At 35.2% G+C, this 11,046-nt stretch overlaps 3 protein-coding genes across 6 annotated transcripts; all 3 read right to left on the bottom strand.

Moving 5' to 3' along the window:
* Window positions 1-110: 110 nt before the first annotated feature.
* Window positions 111-2,395, bottom strand: LOC18106793 (uncharacterized protein At4g28440). The gene is made up of 2 exons (XM_006372679.3): window positions 1,989-2,395; window positions 111-488 (listed from the first exon to the last, which is right to left on the bottom strand). Exons 1-2 carry the CDS (start codon window positions 2,224-2,226, stop codon window positions 301-303), a joined length of 426 nt encoding a protein of 141 aa, XP_006372741.1. The 5' UTR covers window positions 2,227-2,395; the 3' UTR covers window positions 111-300.
* An 825-nt stretch (window positions 2,396-3,220) lies between these two features.
* Window positions 3,221-6,683, bottom strand: LOC18106792 (reticulon-like protein B17). 2 transcript variants are annotated; one of them, XM_006372678.3, is made up of 9 exons: window positions 6,541-6,683; window positions 4,900-6,462; window positions 4,639-4,792; window positions 4,472-4,546; window positions 4,227-4,368; window positions 4,064-4,133; window positions 3,892-3,957; window positions 3,676-3,798; window positions 3,221-3,575 (listed from the first exon to the last, which is right to left on the bottom strand). In XM_006372678.3, the coding sequence occupies exons 2-9, from the start codon at window positions 5,438-5,440 to the stop codon at window positions 3,427-3,429; spliced, it is 1,320 nt and encodes a 439-aa protein (XP_006372740.3). In that variant the 5' UTR covers window positions 5,441-6,462; window positions 6,541-6,683; the 3' UTR covers window positions 3,221-3,426. The 2 variants fall into 2 exon arrangements, with proteins under 2 accessions (XP_006372740.3, XP_024445093.2); XM_024589325.2 differs by having other exon boundaries at window positions 4,639-4,789; window positions 4,900-6,631.
* A 93-nt stretch (window positions 6,684-6,776) lies between these two features.
* On the bottom strand, window positions 6,777-9,245 carry LOC18106791 (tyrosine aminotransferase). Of its 3 annotated transcripts, none has more exons than XM_024589326.2 (7): window positions 8,942-9,245; window positions 8,509-8,848; window positions 8,209-8,427; window positions 8,082-8,114; window positions 7,651-7,809; window positions 7,468-7,561; window positions 6,777-7,297 (listed from the first exon to the last, which is right to left on the bottom strand). In XM_024589326.2, exons 1-7 carry the CDS (start codon window positions 9,208-9,210, stop codon window positions 7,182-7,184), a joined length of 1,230 nt encoding a protein of 409 aa, XP_024445094.2. In that variant the 5' UTR covers window positions 9,211-9,245; the 3' UTR covers window positions 6,777-7,181. The 3 variants fall into 3 exon arrangements, with proteins under 3 accessions (XP_024445094.2, XP_006372738.3, XP_052304424.1); XM_006372676.3 differs by having other exon boundaries at window positions 7,651-7,806; window positions 8,055-8,114; window positions 8,942-9,244; XM_052448464.1 differs by lacking the exon at window positions 7,651-7,809 and having other exon boundaries at window positions 8,055-8,114.
* Window positions 9,246-11,046: the final 1,801 nt, after the last annotated feature.

Here is an 11,046-nt window from a genome sequence, read left to right as displayed (position 1 = left end):
CAAAAGTTTTACACAGGACAAATGCCTCCAGCATTACTCTGCATGCAAACGCAACCCATGCGAAATCCATGCACCTTGTTGCGAAGTAAACTGGAAATAAAGAGACTGGATTTGGCTAATCACATTTAACTAGTATTTCATTCTCAATCTGATAATTGTTGCATTAACAACGCAATATTGCTAAAACTTACAACTTCTGAGCATATCTTAGTCTTCATATATAAGTTATAGTTCACAACCAGGGAACAATAATCAAGTCTTTACTAAATTTGAAATATTCACTCCCATAAGAGACGCTAATCATGCTTGAACAGTAACCAGTTCATACTCCACCAGAGAAAGATTGTTGTTCTCTGTAACTGCAAAGTTCGCAGGTTCTGCAACTTCAACACGTCCCCACTTGTCTACGGCAAGCCTCATAGACCCCTTGAACATGTCAATCTTGGCATTGCGCAGGATGACAGTGGCACCAGGCTGCATAATGTCAACTGCATAAGATTAAAATGACTGTTAGAGCATGATATCAAAATGCATTAACCAAAACCTTTACAATCACTGAAAAAAAGCAACCTAAATGTGTTTATCAACACCCAGATCAAGGAGAGCATGATCAAAGTACTATAGATAGCAAGACAGCCTCAGTGCCTCCCCAGCATGCAGTTTGGGGTGGGGTGGGGGGGTCAGGATATGTTTTCCCCCTTGTTACTAACTACAAGCACAGATGAAGCTACACTCCAGGAAATGAACGAACATAAAAAAGAAACGAAGACAATCCTCTACCTATATTGATATGCAAGCAAGACCAAGGTGATCTTGACCCATACTTGGCACATAGCCACATATTAGTTACCAACAGTGGGCTCGCTGACCAAAGCATCCAAATTTTATTTCAAGCAAGTAACAAAAGTAACACCAAGCTAATTTCCTAGGCACCTGAACTCAGCATTCTGGTTTAAAATCAATAAATGACATTCAAAGTCCACTGGCTCAAAGTATTAGTTTTCCATATCAAATAATTATCTAGGAATCAAGAATGAATAATGAAGAGTGAATTGTGAATTCTAAACTTCAAGCAATTGTTTAATTCAGAACTATCTAATGCAATGCCTTCTGGAAATCAATAGTGCATTTTCAAAGAAACCACAAATGCGAGAACTATTTAATATATCCAAAAATCGCTACCATAAACATAGTATTCATTGAGAGAAACTAAAGGGAAATGTAAAGTCGATGCCTCTATAATATCCTAGTTCAACATGTGTTGTCTTGAAACATACAACACTACTACTTATAGCACAATATGTTAACCTTATTATAACTAAGCAGAACTATGAAACTTTCACACGATACATCAGCAAAATGAAAACATAAAAGTGGACCAAAAAAGCATTAACTTTCAAAATGGCCATCCTACGATCTAGATACTCTTAGGAACCAAGTGTCAATACAACCCAAAACCCATTCTCGCCCTTAAAAGGCTTTGCTTCCCAAACACACCTGAAAATTCAAACCTCTATTTTGGATTCTAAAAAATACAAACAGACAGACTTCACAAGCTAGCTTGAACTACAAGCTCAAAGGCCCAACAATGCCAAAACTTTACTTTCCTTCCACCCCATTAAAACAGTGACCCAGAAACTGTTCTCTCAAGTCAACAAACCATAACAAAGTAACAAGAACCAACAATCAATCACCTTAACAACACACCATCATATCAGCCAGACCTCATAAACAAAAAAGATCCAAATAACAAATTCATACAAATCAAGTCTCAAAACCCTGAACCCAGAAACCATCAAAGCAAAAAAATCAAAACCCCAACAAAAAAACCAACAAAGTAGCCACCTTTATTGGGTCTCCATAATCAAAACCCAAAACCCATAAATCATTTCTTACAAAAACCAAAACCCAGAAACAATCTCAATAAAGAATCCTAGAAAGCACAAAAAAGCATAGTCTTTATCAATAAAGGAGGAAAAATCTTTCACCTTGTTCATTTCTTGCAGTGAAAACAATACAACCAGTTTCATCACCAACAAGACATTCATTGATTCGAGAAGGGCGTTGAGGGCGTTGGGAGAGAGACATAGGAGCACGACGTGGCTTAGGGACAGGGACTGGTTTAGATTCAAGAACTTTGACAGTGAGATTGTGACCATTGGTGCCAGGCTTGAGTTCTTCTACTTTGATGAACACTGGCTTTCTTTTCTCAGCTGTTGTTGCCATTTTTGATTGATTGATCGATCGAAGATCAGTTGATTTCACAGAGAGGAGAGGAGAGGAGAGGAAGAAAGATTTCACAGAGAGGAAGCAAGGCTGTTTCTTTTTCGTATGTACAAGCCTTGGCAGCGGTGGTTGTTTATAAATTGAAGGGAGAAAGGAAAAGAAAGGGCAATTAGGGTTTTTAATTGTGTTTTAACTTCAAGGAGAAGTTATGTGGGGTTTATGGCTTTATGCACGTGTGGTGTTTTTATTGCTTTGTGTTGACTTGAAGTCAAAAGGTTTGCTTTTGCTTTATGCTCGTTGTGAGCTTCCAATCTATTTTGCTTTCGAGAATAATAGAGCTCCAAATATTTTTGCATTTGAGAGTGATCCTTTCTGTACGGATAATAATGGATAATAACCCGAATCTATCCGAATGGATGGATGGAGTTTTTGATAGGAGAAGATTTTACGTAATATTTTGATTTATTATTATTTTTTAAAATATTTTTTATTTTAAAATAATATTTTTTTTATTTTTTAAAAATTATTTTTAAGATCAGCGCATTAATACAATTCAAAATATATATATAAAAATTAATTTTTAATAAAAAAAATTAAATTTTTAAAAACACGGGTTGACCCAAGTTTCCAAACACTCTTTTAATTGCAGTATGTATTTTATATTATGGTATAGGATCTTTAATATTATTTTTTATTTAAAAATATATTAAAATTATTTTTTATATCATCAAATTCAAAATAGTATTTTTTATTTAAAAATATATTAAAATTATTTTTTATATTAATTTGTATATCATCAAATTCAAAATAGATAGAGAACAAGAAGGGGGAGTTGTTGGTAGGAGCTTTTGGCCTTGATCTAAAACAAAATCAAGTGTGCTCGATTAGCCAATAATGGTATATAAATTGATTATTCCTATGGTTGTGAGGAAATGGGCCAAGTGTAAGTGTATTTGCATCATAAACTCTTATGATTATCTCTTATACGAGCAACTTCTTGCAAGACCTACCTTCATTCATATACTTTATTTCCATTTACATAATAAATGGATTGAAATACGATATCTTTTTATTTGTACATAATAAAATGGAGGGATCGTTCTTTGTCCACAGTAAGTGTTAGTTTTATAGAGGACAACACAATGCCTCTCATATTCTGCTTAAAGTGCAAGTTATTGTTGTTAGAAATGGCAAAGATGCCTACTGATTTAGGGAGGCCACTCCTGCCTGTTTTGGCTCTTGTTCTCCTTCTGCTTCCCCTTCTACTTGTGTTGGCTGTAACCCGCCTTCTTCCTGGCTTGGCATTAGTTGTTGCCGGCAGCATCGTAGTATTACCAAAGATATAAATGCTGCAAATAAAACCAAATCTAAGTTAAGAATCATCAGCTAGAATTGAAGTTCTATTTAGCTTTTAACAGCTTAAAAATACTGAAAATCCATCACAATTACCAGTAAATATACGGGTTTTGACACTTGACAGATTCCAGAAAGCTGTGACTGCTGATGCTGCCACCATCTTTTTGTGAAAACAAGCTCTCCATGCTTCCATCATCCGGCATTTCAAGTGCTCAACTGCAGTATCCCCACAAAAAATTCACTTCCACGGAACCATAAATGGCCAGACAAGCTAACAGCATTTCATTTACATGGAGAGGCTTTGTATACCTTTCTGGTTAATCTGACTAGAATAGCAAGCAAATAGTTTTGGTATGGTGAAGCTAATGAAAAACCCTGCCCAAATTCACAAAGACACGACCAAGATATAAGGAGTAAATTATCATCAAAACATTAATCTCAAGCAGATTTCGTAAACAATTTATTGTTATAGTTGACATACCAATTCCACAAAGCCTCCTCAAAGTTACAAGATGACCATACTCCGCACCAAGAAGCAAGAAAGGAATCACCTGTGACCAGGAAATAGAAGGCTCTTTAAATGCCTGTTTGATCAAATTGCAAAGGTTTTTAAGAGTATTATGCAAAGAAAATTTGGTAATTACTTTGAGGGTCATGGATGGCTCTCCTGAGAATAAATCTCTTGTCTTTAAAATTGCAAGATTTGCAGCTGGAAGTATCAATCTACCCACTCTCAAAATGTCCTCTTCTGTCAGCTTAAATTTTCTCAGCTTCTCAACACTGTTTCTGTGATTACATTATCAGAATCTCAATACTCAGAACCCAAATTAGAGGAACTTGAACACAAACATAATCTATTGGCTATTGCAATAACATTGGAGACTTGTACCTTTGACATATCGAATTCGAGAGGAATGATACACCCAAAAACAGAAGCCCGAGTTGTGAAATGGCAGAGAAAATGCTTAAAAACATAAAATTGAAGAGATTTAGCTACCTTAATAGCACCCCAAACTGAAAATTCAAAGCAGAAAGAGTAGATTAAGAGATATCCACCTAAAGCTAATCCCTTTAGCAAAGCAGGAAGACAAGAAACATAGGCATCCAAGACCAAACCAAAGACTTGATTTTGCCACATCTTTCCACATTATCAGATTATAAACAACCATCCCAATCCTCTCCAAATTGACTCCATCACCTTCATCAACTTCTAAAATCCAAAAATCATCATCAAAATAGCACAAATCAATTCAACAAAATCCAGATTTAAAGGACTTAGCAACAAAAAAATGAAAAAGAGAACACATTTCTACATACTTGGAGTGGTGCTAGAAGAAGGCAATGAAGGGACTAAAGAGAGCTTCTCCTTCTCCTTCTCCTTCTTAGACCGGCCGCTATGTCTCCTCTTTCTCACTTTTCCAACCTCATCCACAAAACCAATCAAGTCCCTTTCTTCCATACTCTCCACCTCCAATCTTCTCCTTAACCTTCTATTACTCCTTGGTGAAGCACAACCTAAAGAACCCATCTGAGATCCTCTACTTTTGCATCTCCTTCTAGACCCATTTTTCTCTAAAACACCCTCCTCCGGCATCTCATACCGGTCGACAAGACGGTTTCTTGATTTTCTCAAAGGAGAAGGAAAGAGGAGGAGTTGTTCTTGAAGAGGGAGAGAGTTGGTTGAGGATTTGAGTGAAAGACTTGATGGGGTTTTCTTTTCCGACGAAGGGATAAGGTCTAGAGACAGCTGTGGAGGCTTTGCTTCTGGTTCGATAGAGTATGTGATTCTTGACAAACGAGAGGCTGATTTTGCTTGAGAGTTGGGGTTTGACCTATGAGAAGGTGGTGTTGTATCCATTTCTTGAATGCTTTAATGGCAGATTTTTGGGGGATTTTGGAGGGATTCGAGATAGAAGAAGAAGCAAAGCTTGGTAAATGTGAAGATTTGGAGAGGGTTCTTGAGGTTTTTGATTGAGAAAGGAAAGGGTTTTTGATGTTGGGGTTTTGTTGAAATGAAAGGAGCCGTTGGAGAGACAGGGTTTTTGTTGCCTTTTGAATTCTTAGGGTGGGAATTGTGGGGGTCAATAGGGCCAGGAGAAGTGCAACGGTAAGAAAGTGATGGGCCTCTCTATCTAATCTACTCTTTGTTTTGTGGCTTTGTCATGGTGGGATTGCATTTGTTGAAAGTATGGATATTAAACCCAATTTATATATCCAGGTAGAATGTCTCATAGGTTAATACGGATTAATTAAAAAAAATAATTTTTTTTTTAAATAGATCAATTCTGGATAGAATTCTTTTAACATGAATGCTTTTAATATTTTAAATAGATCAAATATTTGTCAATTAACACACTTGCCTAGTTAGTTACAGCTATGGTAGCATATTTATTTTGAAGTGTTAGCATAATAAGCAAGGATTAATGTTCAACATGAATCTGCTGATGATTCTGTAAAATCATAGTTATCAAACTGCTCAAAGGTTTAGGTTGTTGGTTTGTAGGATCAATCCTAAAAACCATGTTGTTTTAGATAAAAAAAAAAAATTTAAAAACCAAAATATTATCATTTTGAAAATCCTAGAAATTAACTATGCAGGGTATCATTGAGTTTAGTTAGATCAATCAAGTTAACAAGGTGTAAATAGATTAACCCGGTTTTTACCGGATCAACCTCTGAACTAGTTTGAGATAAAACCTGACCTTGGTTACTAAGATTAACCGTTAGTTCGGGTCAGGTTTAGTAATTGTGTAAAAAACTATTGTTTCTCGGCATGTCTCTGGCAGAAGGACTTTAACCTTCCAAGGCCATCTTCAAGAGATGATTGTTCAACTCTAATAGAAGTTATTCGGAACTAATTCTTGAACCCCCCAGTAATCCCTGCAAGAGTTGTTGCTCATTAGTGTCTCCATGGGATATCTTTCAAGCAACCATTGGTGTATCGGTTAGGTTCCTTACCAGGCACAAGGATGAGGGATTCTTCTTTAGCTACCCTTCTTGGGTATTAGATTTGCTTGGTCACATTTCATGTTCAGATGGAGACAATTATAGCTCTGTTGATATTTTGGCCTCGTATTATTCTTATCTTAACTTCTTCTGGCCCTAGTTTTGCCAGAAATTCTTGGTGAAAGTGGAAAGGCGTAAATGCAACAATTGGCCTAGATGTTGCCAAGTGTCTTGGTTTCAGACTGATGTATAGGATCCAAGAATTTATAACGTCATGAAAAAACAAGGAAATTTGCAAATTTGTAATTCTATGACTGAAGAGGGACAGGAGGGACAGCTCCTTGCCCTCACATACTATTCAAGACTCCGATGGACAGGTTTTTTACAAGCACAAACATGTAATAACACTTTGATTTTTGATATTTGAAGGAACTTCAGTGACACCATGAGAAGTTGTTGATCTCTTCCAGCATCCCCTCTTCTGATGTGCTTACAGGCAGATGGGTTTTTATTTCTTGACTAGATGGGACAACTTTTGCTGTCCTCTTAAGACACTTTCCATATTAGATAAGGTAGTGTAGAATTTAAGAAACTTGATGGCACCTTGAGAGATTGTCAGCACCATCACTTGATCTTAGATTTGGTATATCTTATCACTTCCTGCTGTGCCTTTGACAGAATGCTTTCATCCTGTCGAGGCCTTGTTCAAGAGACTGTGGTTCAATGGAAAATGTTATCCGGAGCCAATTCTTCAGTCCCACAGCCACTCCTGCACCCAATTCGTCAGTGATCAAAACATTATTACTGCCAACTTGACAGAAAGCTTGCATCAATCTTCTATGCTCGTGCAACATATTAGACATTGGAGAAACAACCATCAAAGCACACGCCCAGTTATATTAACATCCACCAGATGATTCTAAATTGTTTATGCTTTACCTGGCAGAATAATCACAGATTCTTCTCTGGCCAGCTTGAGACAGAAGTCCATATCATCACTAATGTCTTCCAGCAAGGAAAGATTTAGTTTTACCTGTAACATATATAAGTCATCAGGAATCTCACTTCCATGCTAAATTTTCTTTCAGGCCAGAATTGAGTTCAGGATTGCTTTGTTTTTACCATAGCAAACATGGATCCATCAGGTTTGTGTGGGCAAGTAACACAAGGGATCTCCTTGGTTTTTTCATAACATATATCCGCGGCTTCTCGCATTATGTTAATAGTTTTTGAAAAGAAATCTTCTTTTGTTTTCTCAAAGATTTGAGGAATTGCAGCCTGATAAACAAACCACGGGATTATTGATTGAATGGTATGAGCAAGATATTAGATATCAATAATGCATAAGCAGGCTTAGACTAATAAAATGAACAAGAACACATGTTCTTGTCTAACAATAGAAAATCTTGCATATCAGCCTCCAGGAGTGATAAGAATGATATCAAGTATCAATGCTACAGGTTAGAGAAAGTTCAATCCCTAACAGAACTGAAAGAGAAAAGGCAGACAAATGGATCCAAAGGAACCTGGACAAAGGTTGCAGGGTTACTTGAGATGTTGAAATAGCTCTTAATGCTGTCCACTATCTGGTAAGAATATGAAGGTATTAATTAGACAAGTTGCTTTGCTTCAGAATGAACAAGAACAACCTTCATCTGTAAGAAAAGATGAGAAACAAACCCCATATTTCTTAAGGATGCCATTAGGATCACAAGTTGCAATCCAACCAAGTCGCCAACCCGGAACAATCCATCTTTTTGATATAGACCCGAGAGAAAGAACAGGAACAATGGATCCGAACTCCCCCATTGGTACATATGGATTGCTTCCAAATGCTATATGGCCATAAACTTCATCAGCAATCACAAAAATCCCAAGTTTTCTTGCAGTCTCTGCAACCTAGTAAAGCGACTGAAACATAAGAGTCTAGTTCTAGCAAATTTTAGCAGCAGCCAAGATAAACTTAGGATAGACCTGTACCTTCTTCAAATGTTGGTAAGAGAAGACATTTCCACAGGGATTTCCAGGGCTTATAATAACAATGGCAGCAGTGTTCTCATCTGCAAGGGCTTCAACTGATTCAAGATCAACCTCCCAACCTTTTTCTGGTATCAGATCAAAATGGCGTACTTCAAGCTTGCTAAAACTCGCCCGTGATTCATACAGCGGATATCCTGGTCTAGGAAGCAGAATATTGGCACCGGGACGAGCAAGAGCAGATAATATGACTTCTATTGACTGTGTACAACCAACTGTGAGATAAATGTCATCTGCTGATAGATTGTATGGAAGGTCTGCAGAAAGATATTCTGCTACAGCCCTTTCATAAAATCAAAGTAGAAACATCAGTTTGGCTCAGCGATACTAATATCTAATGTATAATAAGCATTGGAAAAGAACCCGAAGCAAATACCTCCTTGCTGGAAGGATTCCAATAGTAGGAGCATAAGAATTGAACTCAGCTGATTGAACAGCATGGACAATAGCATCTACTGCTTCCGGACTGGTCCTAAAGCATGCAAATGCTGAGGGATCACCATGGGAAAGGGGAACTACAGGCCTTTGATCATCTTTGTCAAGATGATCATACAGCATACTCAGATAACCTCTGATACTAGTAGCTGCTGTTTCATCCAACAGCTTATTCCCTCTAATTATCCATTTTGCAGAATGCTCCTCCATTGCTTTGTTGTGTGTGTGACATAGAGTGCAAAAGGGAAGCTAATAAATAGACAAAGCTTGTATAAAACAAAAGCTCTTCTTTTCCATGAAGATGCAGTGAAAATAGCGCCAAGGTGGAAAAAGACAATTGGGTATCTGTTTCTATATAAATTAAAATATAATTTATATTATTTTTTAATTATTAATATAAAAATTAAAAAAAAAAAAAAAAAAACTGAGCTGTGACAGCTCCAACTAACATCATGTCAGCGGTGACAAGGGGGTGTATTTGATGTTTTTTAAAAAATATTTTTTATTTAAAAATATATTAAAATAATATTTTTTTATTTTTTAAAAATTATTTTTTATATTAACACATTAAAATAATTTAAAAATACAAAAAAATATTAATTTGAAGTAAATAAAAAAATAAAAAAATAAATTTTTTCAAAAATATTTTTAAGATTTTATCTTGCTATAAGGAATTTCTCAGCCAAAAATTTAACTCAGTGGACACAATCATGATTATTTATTGTCTGTTTGAGAATATGGTTGTGGTTGCTTTTCATGCCGAAATGCATTAAAATAATATATTTTTTTATTTTTTAAAAATTATTTTTGAGATCAGCGCGTCAAAACGATCCAAAACATACAAAAAAAAATTAATTTTTTTGGAAACATAGTTTGCACCACGTTTTCAAATATTTAACATCATGTGAATTGAATGAAACATATTAACATAAAAATTTAAATATATAATTTATGTTATTTTCACACACTTATTATTATTATTATTATTATTATTATTATTATTATTATATATTAAAAATGATCTTTGTTCTTGTTTTTATAACATTTTGATTCAAAATCATTCCTTGAATATTAGCATCATAGCTGTCTTATTATCCACCAAATATAGAATGGAGAAGTTCTCTTTCTCTTCATATCAATGGAGATTTCTCAGAAATCCCACATCTGAGACTTTAAGAAGTGATATAAACTTGCGGACCAAGAAAACAAAATTTACAACTCATTTGCCTTCTGACCATGAAATCTTGTCCACGTGGAGCATAACAAGTGGCCACTGCTCAACCTTGTAATCAAACACATCACCAACCATCAATTTTGTTTTTTTTTATTTTTATCATTTTTAAAATCTGAAATTCAATGCTGTTGGCCTTGGAATTTCTGCATTTAGCATTGTGCAAGGGAGACTTCTACTATCATAGTTATTAAAAAAATAATATAAATAATATTTTAAAATTTAATCTAATAACTTAAATTAGAGAAAATTCGTTGATAATTAAAACTTGTAGACCAAGAAAGGGAAAGAGAACAGAATTGAGAATTCCTCTACCGCAGGATATTTTAACCATAAAATCTTGTCCATGTGAATCATTCACCAACCAACCATTTTTAATCATTTTTAACTAACTGGACAAACTTTCTATAAATTCTGAAATTGAATGCGATTAGCCTGGGAATTTCTGTGTTTTACTGGTGTGCTGACTGACAGGGGGTGATTTCTACTTGGACATAAGCCTTTGATCATGAAGATGCTTCCAGCTTTTTATATTTTTATTTATTTTTATGTTTCAAAAATATTTTAAGAAAATTAAAAAATTTTAATTTTTCTTTACTTGAAATTAATTTTTTTTATGTTATCAAATCATTTTGATGCGCTGATATCAAAAATAATTTTAAAAAAATTATTTTGATGTATTTTTAAGTGAAAAACACTTAAAAAAACAACCGCAATTACATAAAGCCGATGCGGTTACTTGGTGGGAGGCTTGGATGAGCTTGGCTTTCTTCTCCTTGTTAGAACACTTGGTGGCAAAATATAAACATACTGAC

The sequence above is a fragment of the Populus trichocarpa genome, chromosome 17 (genome assembly GCF_000002775.5).
Source record: "Populus trichocarpa isolate Nisqually-1 chromosome 17, P.trichocarpa_v4.1, whole genome shotgun sequence".
Lineage (NCBI taxonomy): Eukaryota > Viridiplantae > Streptophyta > Magnoliopsida > Malpighiales > Salicaceae > Populus > Populus trichocarpa.
The sequence above is the reverse complement of the archived record's forward strand: the minus strand, read 5'-3'. Positions and strand labels throughout refer to the sequence as shown.

Bases quoted from the DNA above. Each gene is read 5' to 3' on its own strand.
- LOC18106792 (XM_006372678.3), bottom strand. From the start codon at position 5,440: ATGGATACAACACCACCTTCTCATAGGTCAAACCCCAACTCTCAAGCA. The intron at 3,958-4,063 runs GTATGTCAACTA...GAATTTGGGCAG, and splicing joins GAGGAGGCTTTGTGGAATTG to GGTTTTTCATTAGCTTCACC. The intron at 3,576-3,675 runs GTAATTGTGATG...TTTTATTTGCAG, and splicing joins CAAAACCCGTATATTTACTG to CATTTATATCTTTGGTAATA.
- LOC18106793 (XM_006372679.3), bottom strand. From the start codon at position 2,226: ATGGCAACAACAGCTGAGAAAAGAAAGCCAGTGTTCATCAAAGTAGAA. The intron at 489-1,988 runs GTGAAAGATTTT...AATCTTATGCAG, and splicing joins CACTGCAAGAAATGAACAAG to TTGACATTATGCAGCCTGGT.
- LOC18106791 (XM_006372676.3), bottom strand. From the start codon at position 9,210: ATGGAGGAGCATTCTGCAAAATGGATAATTAGAGGGAATAAGCTGTTG. The intron at 8,428-8,508 runs GTACAGGTCTAT...TCGCTTTACTAG, and splicing joins CTTACCAACATTTGAAGAAG to GTTGCAGAGACTGCAAGAAA. The intron at 7,562-7,650 runs GTAAAAACAAAG...TATATGTTACAG, and splicing joins ATGGATCCATGTTTGCTATG to GTAAAACTAAATCTTTCCTT.